This window comes from Pelobates fuscus, chromosome 9 (assembly GCF_036172605.1).
Source record: "Pelobates fuscus isolate aPelFus1 chromosome 9, aPelFus1.pri, whole genome shotgun sequence".
Taxonomy (NCBI): domain Eukaryota; kingdom Metazoa; phylum Chordata; class Amphibia; order Anura; family Pelobatidae; genus Pelobates; species Pelobates fuscus.
The window spans coordinates 146,574,593-146,584,625 of record NC_086325.1 but is presented as its reverse complement, the minus strand read 5'-3'; the positions used below and the strand labels follow the sequence as shown (position 1 = coordinate 146,584,625).

The window sequence follows — 10,033 nt, the reverse complement described above, 5'->3', positions numbered from 1 at the left end:
TTTCATTTTTTTTCCCACTTCCATATCTGCACACTATGCTGGCGCGATGCATTATGGGGCTGGTATAGAATTTTTTGCTGCTTTTAATTCCCAGTCCGTCCCTGCCAGTAAGGTTGTTATGTGGCTGAAGAGATCTTCCAACTGCACATGTATAAACCGGTCAGGCATGCCCAATGCACTTTTCCAGCATTCCTAGGGATAGGACACTGATAGGGTAGATCAGTGCCCCCTTTGGAGTGGATGTGGAAAGCATAAAAAAGAACAAGCAGCTTGCAGCCAAACTAAAGTTTTTGGATGAGACAGTTGTCTCAAAGTGATACATGTCCCTTGAAACTTATTCTCATCCGTGAACCATGAAAATGATTAGGCCCCCATAAACAGGTATATGAATTATTATTCATTGTGCTGTCAATAAATAACTTTGGATCGTAGACGTCCTTGCTTTGGTTTCCTTCTATGTTTGGATGCACCAAGAGCCAGGGTCTGATCCTCCCCATTCGAATAACTGTGCATGGCATAATACCACTCAACGCCTGTTACTTGGTTTCCGAGGCGGGGTGAGTTTTATACTGTTTGTGTTTCTGTGTTGCTCTATGAATGCTGTTTCTAATTTGTAGTTGGTTTTCATGAAGGAAGAAAGTGAATTGATTATTTATACATTTTTGATTTGTATTTTAGGTGATGTAACATTTCAGGTGCCGTATTTTCATTTGCATACATTGCTTTTACCTTTTTTTCACCTTTGAATTACCCTTTTGTCGGAATTATGTGCAGTAGGGCATTTAATCATAGCGTACGTTTTATGCATGTTGAACGTTGCTGCTAACCACTCCACACACATAAAGCACTTCAGTTTGCTGCTGACTGTCATATTTGTTACCGTTTATAAAATCAGCACTTTCATAATTGGGGGCAGTAACTCCTCTATGGCTGTCAATCAAACAGCAGGGGATGTTTTCATCTGCATCTGTTAGCTCCACAGAGCTAACAGAACTATCAGACTCACTGGGCTAGTGCGCGCCTCCCTACCACATTCTCAATGATCTGTATTACAGATCTGTATTTGAAAAGCATAGGAAAGCCACAATCACGTGCCCACAGGCAGTCACGACTCCAGCACAAAATATTCTAAATGAGAAGCCACTAAATTGAGTATTCTCTGTCCCAGATTAAAAGTCTGTGCAGGGCTTACAAAGGCTGTTTACAAGAAGTCTGCAGCTTTTGCAAGTTGTTTTTAGATATACAACCAAGAAATGCAGAATTTAATGTGTGTTTCCATTGCGATATAACAACTAAATAGCGATTAATTTTTTTTCTACAAGAGTTTGTTTAATCAACGTATTTGTCCAGCGTTGGTCATTTAGTTTTTTATAAAAAAAAAAAAAAACAACAAACAAACAAAAGGGAAACAATCAACCTGTATGCAATTACATCGTAATGTATGTAATGGATATGGAATAAATAGCCACTCACAAACCGTGCTCTATATTGAACATTGAATAAGGCTGTTGGACACTGTAATGCCAAATTAAAAATACTAGAATATAGACATGTATATCTCCCAACTTTTTTTTTTCCTCAAACATGCCTTTCTCAAGTAGCCTGAAATGAAAAGTAAAAAAATACTGCGCACAGCTGATGGAAATCCGTGGGATTTCCTTTAGAGACTTGATGATGTGACAGTTGTCACGGCAACTTAACATCACCCAAACATCCGTATCAGGGGAAGAAACTGTCCAAATCAACGCCTCCAGTTTTGGATAGGGGGATGGGAGGGAATAATGCGTAAAGCATAATGGCATATGATGGTAGAAGTATTCTTTAAAAAAAATGTCTGGTAGAGAAATAATTGGTGTAAACATAACAACAATATGTATACTGATATATGCATTCACTGTCATGTTAGGTATCAGTAGATATAATTGGTCTCTGAGGATCATGTATAGATACTATATAATAATTGCACTATATGGGCAAAACGCATTGAGACATACCTTTTAATTAATGAATTCAGGTGTTTTAATCAGGCCCGTTGCCTCATGTGTATCAAGCACCTAGCCATGCAGTCTGCATTTAAAAACATTTGTGAAAACGTGGGTTGTTCTGAAGAGCTCAGTGTATTCAAGGGTGTACTGTGATAGGATGCCATCTTTGCAATAAGTCAATTTATGAAATTCCATCCCTGCTATATATTCCACGGTCAGCTGTAAGTGGTATTATTGGAAAGTGGAATCATTTAGGAACGGTAGAAAAACAGCCACAAAGAGGAAGACGGTGTAAAGTCAGAGTGGACTCACCGAGTGCTGAGGCGCGTGGTGCATAAAAGTTGCCAATGCTCTGCTTCCACTGGCAATAATATCAGCACAAAAACTATGCGGCTGGAACTTCATAGAATGGGTTTCTATGGCCGAGCAGCTGCACGCCTGACATCACCAAGTACAATGCCAAGTGTCAGATCAAGTGGTGTAAAGCATGCTGTCACTGGACTCTGGAGGAGTAGAAATGTGTTCTGTGGAGTCATGCTTTTCTGGTTTGCAGTCTGATGGGCAAGTCTGGGTTTGGCGAATGATAGGAGAACAATAACTGCATGACTACTTTGTACCAACTGTAAAGTATGGTGGAGGAGGGATAATGGTAACAGTTTAGGAAAGGCCCTTCTCTATTCCAGCTTGACTGTGCGCTAGTGCACAAAGCAAGGTGCATGAAGACATGGTTGGATGAGTTTGGTGTGGAAAACATGACTGACCCACACAGAGCCCTGGCCTCAACCCCAGTTAACTCTTTTGAACTGAACTGGAATGGAGATTGCGAGCCAGGTCTTCTCGTCCATCATCAGTGGCTGACCTCACAAATGCTCTACTGGATGAATGGGCAAAAATTCCCCCAGAAACACTCTGAGAAAGCCTCCCCAGAAGAGTGGAAGCTGTTATAGCCGCAAACGGGTGGGGTGGGAGGCTACATAGTAATGTGTATGTATTTAGAATGCGATGTAATAAAAATCCCTGTTAATGTAATGGTCAGGTGTTCCAATACTTTTGTCCATATAGTGTATATTCCAGTGATATTTGTAGATTAGTCCAACGAGGCTGTTGTGGTTTCAATTTGTCTTGATGCTCAGCCAGCCATTGTGCCTTTCAGCATTTTCTCTTTGGTTTGGTTTTATTTTTAAAGATAACCTATAGTGCCAAGACAACAGAAAGTTGTTTTCCTGGCATTATAGCTCTCTATAGTGCCCCTCTCCCTCGTTAAAAAACCCTTCTGTCACTTACCTTTGGGTGACGCTTGATGTTCTCGTGCATAGTGTGAGGACGTCATGCGTCAGACTAAAAGTCGCCTAACCACCTGGACAGCAAGGCATTAAAAACTGCAATAATTACCTTTGCAGGGTTAAGGGACCTGGGACACTGCACCCAGTCAACTTTAATGATCTGAAGTGGTCTGGGTGCCTATAGTGTCCCTTTAAGTTCCATTTAGTTTTCGTTTTATACATAAACAGAGCTGAACTAATCATAAGGCTGCATAGACAGCCACCTAGGGCCCGGGTTCAGACAGATGCCTGGTGGGCCCCTGTCTGCTCCGGTTCCAGCTCTGGCTGTGTGGGGTACATCCTTGAGCCAGCAGGGAGATCAAAAAGACTGTATTTCCTCCTTGAGTCAAGGGAGTTTTGTGGACAATGCCTCTAGTGGATGCAGACAACTTTAAGAGGTCCCTAGTGGTGCTTCTCAATGACTCTGAGAACCACAGCCAGTCCTCTGAGTCACTAGTTGAGCACCTGACTGCGAGGGAGCTCGTGAAGAAGATTGTTTTCATATTCAGGCTTTTGATTCGACATGATACCAAGGTCTTTATTTTTCCTCTGCCATGTACAAATTGTGTTTTATTTACAGTTTCATGATTGAATTTTAATATCAGTCCCAGCCTTTCTCCACCTGGTTCCAAGATTTTTGATGCATTGATCGTTAGTATGTCACAGTGTCAGAATGATGCACAGCATCACAAGAGAGCATGGGAGTACCACCAGGTAACCTGATATTACATGTGCACTGATAACACCATACCGTCCGTAATGGTACTTTGCCCGTAACTGGCACAGTGAACGCACAAAACTATATTAACACATCCCGGTGAACATCATTTTATTTTGGACTTGGTGATGAGTTTGTATGGGTGACTCTGGATATTTACTTTAGCAGTGATGAGGCCACTGTGACTTGTTATTGTTTATTGCATCATCATAGGTTTGGTATCCTGTTTGGTTTAGTGGCTCATTATTTTCCTCAATTTTAAAAAAAAAAGTTTCCTCTTTTTTTCTTCTTGTTCTTCCTATAAATAGCTCTGGCTTATATTTCTGCCAGTCTGTGTAGGAGAGAGACAGGGCATACATTTCTGTAGAGGAGTATGTTCTCTCACCATTGATTATTTTGGCTTGCATGTGAGATAGCAGAATTAACATTTAGGGACAGATCCTGAGGGTGATCCATTAAAGGACCACTATAGTGCCAGGAAAACAAACTTGTTTTCCTGGCACTATAGTGCCCTGAGAGTGTCCCCACCCTCATTGCCCCCCTCCCGCCGGGCTGAAGGGGGAGGAAGGGGTTAAAATCCTACCTTTCTCCAGCGCTGGGCTCCCTCGGCGCTGGGGAATCTCCTCCCTCTTCCGACGAATGCACATGTGCAGCACAAGCCGCGCGCGCATTTGGTCAGTACATAGGAAAGCATTCTCAATTCTTTCCTATTGACGCTGGCATCTTCTCAATGTGAAAATCACAGTGAGAAGCGCCACTAGAGGCTGGATTAACCCTAATGTAAACATAGCAGCCACTAGAGGCTGGATTAACCCTAATGTAAACATAGCAGTTTCTCTGAAACTGCTATGTTTACAGCAGGCAAGATTAACCCTAGATGGACCAGGCACCCAGACCCCTTCATTAAGCTGAAGTGGTCTGCGTGCCTTTAGTGGTCCTTTAACCCCTTAAGGACCAAACTTCTGGAATAAAAGGGGATCATGACGTGTCACACATGTCATGTGTCCTTAAGGGGTTAAGTGAGTCTTCATAGAGGCAGAAGCTACTTGTAGAATGAAGGGAGGAATCATTGGTAGGGCTAGGGAGGGGCTATAGACAGTGTGCTTGACGAGGGCATTGAGTTTTAGTTTGGACCCATATGTTACTGAAACCTAGCAATGTCTATTTGGAATACTGTATAACATACCATAGATTTTCGAGTTCTGTTTTCAGTATTATTTGGCATTATTCACTAGTGTGAACTGTCAGAATTTCAAATTGTGGGTCAGAATAGCCGAAGTGTAGACATAGCGAAGTGCTATAAGCTAATATATGAAACTGAATATAAATTCCACATAATTAATACGTTAGTAAATACATCTCTGTGTACTATTTTATAAAAAAAGACCTTCATCTGTAGATATTTTTCTATAGTTGATTTTCTTTGAAATGACATTTATTCAGTAAATAGTGAAATGTAAATGTTCTGAAATATATATTTATCACCTGTTATGTGTTAAATGTATGTGTGTGTGTGTGTATATATATATATATATTGTTTGTATATTGTATTTTTTGTAATATTGTATGCTATTGTAACAATGCAATATTTTGTGGACCCAGGACATACTTGAAAACGAGAGAAAGCTCAATGTATCCTTCCTGCTAAAATATTTTATAAATAAATAAATTGAAAACCGAATTGTAACATTCATATTAAAATAAAATCGCAAACTTTGTCCAACACATCTATCCTGGCCTGAATACTGCAGCTCTGCTCATCTGGGTCGAGCTAAGTTGGAACATTTCTCCATATTAACAATTATAGCCTAAGTTTTACCTTTTTAATTTCAATTTACTACAGTTTAGTTTAGTAAATAAACAACAGAATGTAAAATTTGATAACACAGAAGTGAAACTGTTAGCATGATGATAAAGTGTTACCAAATTCAGAGAAACTGTTAAATGATTTGTGTGTAGTGTCTCAGGATAAAAAAAATATCCTCACCTTTTTTTTCTGTATTTTGTTTCCTTTTGTTAGATTTTGGATGCTTTGAAACTTATGGTTGATGAAAAATAATTGAACAGTGCAAGTATTTATATAGCAGGGGAATAATTCTCTGATCAGCCCACATATAAATACTGCTGTGTACTGCATTCACTCGCTCGGGTGGGGGTTGTGCATTGTACAAAGTGCAAGAGAACCTTTGTCACAAGCTACACACCAATCCTGGCATTTGCAGTGGGACGCCTCCTCCTGCAGTCACATTCAGGAAGTGGTAATGGTGCTGAAAAACTAACTGAGGTCGGAGGTTAGAAAATTATTCCACTGTCTGCTTGCTTTGCACAACTAAATGCTCTGCAGTAATTGTAGGGATTACACTTTATAGAAATCTCTTTGCAGTGTTTGATCTGAAATTAGTAACAAATAAAAATAAAAGATATGGGTAGACTGCTGAGCTCTCTAACGCAGGACAAAACTATTTGGCATGTGACCGCTGCTTTCACACTGTGTCTTATCTTTGTCAGTACAGGCGTACTTGACACTGTGACCACAGAGCTTGGGTTTGGACACTATGCAGAGAAACCTATTTCATGGCTTCCACTGTTTCTGGCAATGCCTTTTAATTCTCTTGTTAATCTCGGCTACATTGTGTTGGGAATATATTGGCTTGGTCAAAAAAATGCATCAGTCGGAATCAAGGATCCAATTGGACTGTACCTGAAGAACATCTTCTCTTGGATGGCAATTCTGTATGGCCCTGTCCAGTGGGTCAGGTTATGGACCCAGGCACATTGGGCCGCCGTTCTGGATCAGTGGTTTACATTGCCTATTTTTGCATGGGCATGCATCTGGTGCAATTCGATCATGAAAAACTGGACCACTGGATATTTTCTTATTTTGGAAGTCATCTCGATAAGTAGTTATTTTCTGTGCCTACTGCATCCACAAGGATTCGAAGTGGCGCTCTCAATTCATATTGTATGCGCGGTTGTGGCTGGAGTTAAGTTACAGAACAGATATGGAGATGCTTCCTCAAGGACCTACTTGTTTCTTGCCCTAACATCTTGCTTGGGATTCGTATGCTTGAAGCTGCTCGATCACTGGTTGGCACAGAGTTTCATGTTTCAGACACTTACTGGACACTTTTGGTCGAAAGTGTGTGACATCTTACAATTTCATTATGCTTTCTGTTTCCTTACTCACCTTGACCACTACAGACGTTTCAGGTTGAAAAAATGAATAAGAGGCAACTTGTAATTAATCCTATTTGTTCTTTACCCAGCCACCAAGAACACTGATTAAACGTGGTGTTTTGGTGTATATCGTAAACCTTCAAAATAGCCATTCCTATGTAATGCGGTATGGTTGGGGACAACACTGACATTTCTTCTCAATAAATGTGCTCAAATTAACCAGTACTGATCGCTCACCCTGTTTAGAGTGATAAGCTAACAATTTCTCTTAATAAAATACAGAATAAAGATACATTTAGTATGGTTTATAATTAAGTGTTCTTGCCTAGCAAGACCACTTAATGTTATCTCACATATATATTCTTATTATTATTCTTATTATAGCCAAATTTGCCACCCTAACTCCTCCCACAGTTTTTACACGACATAGACAAAAATATACCAAAACGTGCAGATTGTTCCCGATCGGATTGCTATTACTTTGTGGAACGTTTCGCCGAATGGTTCTCGGAATATCGTCGTTCTTGTGGCGAAATTTGTCCCATTGGAATGAATGGCAAAGCTAGAGTGGGAGCTGGCAAAAGCGGAAAAATCAGGACATGATTTCTAAACTGCCACCACTCCCTCATTTTCAGGCCCACCTACACAAATCTTATATCAAAACGTTCAGCTATCCCTGCTGCCACTAAAAATGTCCACAGCTAAGCCATAGTCCTGATAGTTTTCACAATATGACCATTTGTTTGCAACTCACGCCGTCCATTGACATTCATTGAAACTCACATTTATAGGGCAATTTCAAAACTGCGACTGTGCCTTCATTGTTAATATTGCAGAGACATACTATGCATCAAATGTAGGTCTGGGTCTTGTGATTCTCACAATATAAAGCTCTTCACTGTAGGATTTATAGTTTTTAAAATACGACCGTTTGAAGATGGCAACCGCCAAAATAATCTGACCTGTGCCAGGCTGCAGCAGCAAGTGATGTCATAGACAAAGCCTTTTGTACACCTGCTAATGTTTTTATAAATGTATGTTTTAATGTAACTGTGCAACAACGTTGCAATTAAATGTGCTATATAAATGCTAACAGTTACTCCGCCCACTCTAGTTGTAGACTACTGGTGGAGGCAAGAACACTTCCTACAATTTCCCCAGAAATTGTAGCTTTTCTAGTTTAGCAAGCCGTTCTTTATTTTTTTTAAATTGACCCTAGAGATATAGATGATGACATTGGCTGATGGCCTAATCTTCACTTGACAATAGATACTGATATACCGTACATTCTTCAGAACATCTCCGTCTCTTCCCAGTGTCAAAGAGGTTTCCGTTGACCAGTAGAGGATTGTGAAATCACTGTGTACTGTTTGCTCTCTTTGCTCGGTTCAACCAACGGAAATCCTGTAAGATATTACCTGGACCCAGTATAAGATCTGACCTAGAGGTTAGAGGATTAACCGTATTAAGTGGAGTTACACCTCTAACAGTAACATGAAATGTCTCTGTATGTACATATATAGTGTCCTTGCAGTGTGACCTCTTCAAAACACAGAAGTGGTCATATTGCTTAAAAGTAACCATTTAAGAGCCACAGATTTGGAAAGACTGAATAGTGTTGAAGACTTTTTGGAGCATGTACACTTGTGTAATTATGGGAGTATATGACTTAATGTATATAAAGGCTCTTTCTGTTATATTATTTCTTGTTTGAGCAATGGTTATTACCCCTTTGTGACCAGATGGCTTTTCAATTTTCTTACCGTTAAGGACCAGAGCTCTTTTTACATTTCTGCGGTGTTTGTGTTTAGCTGTAATTTTCCTCTTACTCGTTTACTGTACCCACAACTATTATATACAGTTGTTCTCGCCATTAAATGATCTTTCTAAAGATACCATTATTTTCATCATATCCTATAATTTACTATAAAAAAAAATATAAAATATGATGAAAACATTAAAAAATAAAACACTTTCTAACTTTGACCCCTAAAATCTGTTACGCATCTACAACCGCCAAAAAACACGCATCCTAAATAGTTTCTACATTTTGTCATGAGTTTAGAAATACCCAATGCTAACATGTTCATAGCTTTTTCTTTGCAAGTTATAGGGCAATAAGTACAAATAGCACTTTGCTATTTCCAAACCATTTTTTTTTCCAAAATTAACAAAAGTTAATATCTGTCAGGAATCCCTGAATAATCCTTCACATGTATATATTTTTTAAAAGAAGACAACTTAAGGGTATTTTGACTCTTTTCATGCAAACATTTTACCACCAATCTATGCCAAATTTAATTTTTTTTAAATTAATTGGTGTTTTTTTGACACACATAGCAATTTAAGATTACATGTACTGAGAACTTTAAGGGTTACTGCCAAAGCAACATCTCATGAGTACAGTGATACCACCCATGTATAGGTGTGTCGGGTTCTCTGGGGGCTAAAAGACCTTATTTGGAGGGTGCGCATTCCAGTTTTCCAACTTGGAATTTTCACAGCTGGTCATCATGCACCCATGTCCTATTTGGGATATTTTTGAAGCCGGCCAATGTAATTTACCCCCATCAAACCATAGATTTTTGAAAAGTAGGCACCCTAGGGTATTTCAAAGGGTGGTATTTTAACACTTTCCATGCACTAATTCTACCACCAGTCTTTGTCAAACTTTTGGGTAGTCATTTTTTGTGTGTTATTTTTTCACACACATTGTACTTTAGGCATGGATTATATGCTCCTGTTATGTGTTGCTTACAAAGAACCCCAATATGTGTTCAGCAACATCTCCCGAGTACAATGATACCACCTATGCATAGGTTTGTTGTTTT

General features: G+C 39.5%; 1 protein-coding gene across 1 annotated transcript; it reads left to right on the top strand.

Moving 5' to 3' along the window:
• The first annotated feature begins 6,247 nt into the window (after positions 1–6,247).
• On the top strand, positions 6,248–7,513 carry TMEM187 (transmembrane protein 187). Its single transcript, XM_063431461.1, has one exon. It carries the CDS (start codon positions 6,448–6,450, stop codon positions 7,246–7,248), a length of 801 nt encoding a protein of 266 aa, XP_063287531.1. The 5' UTR covers positions 6,248–6,447; the 3' UTR covers positions 7,249–7,513.
• Positions 7,514–10,033: the final 2,520 nt, after the last annotated feature.

Coding starts and splice junctions, on each gene's coding strand:
- TMEM187 (XM_063431461.1), top strand. CDS start 6,448: ATGGGTAGACTGCTGAGCTCTCTAACGCAGGACAAAACTATTTGGCAT.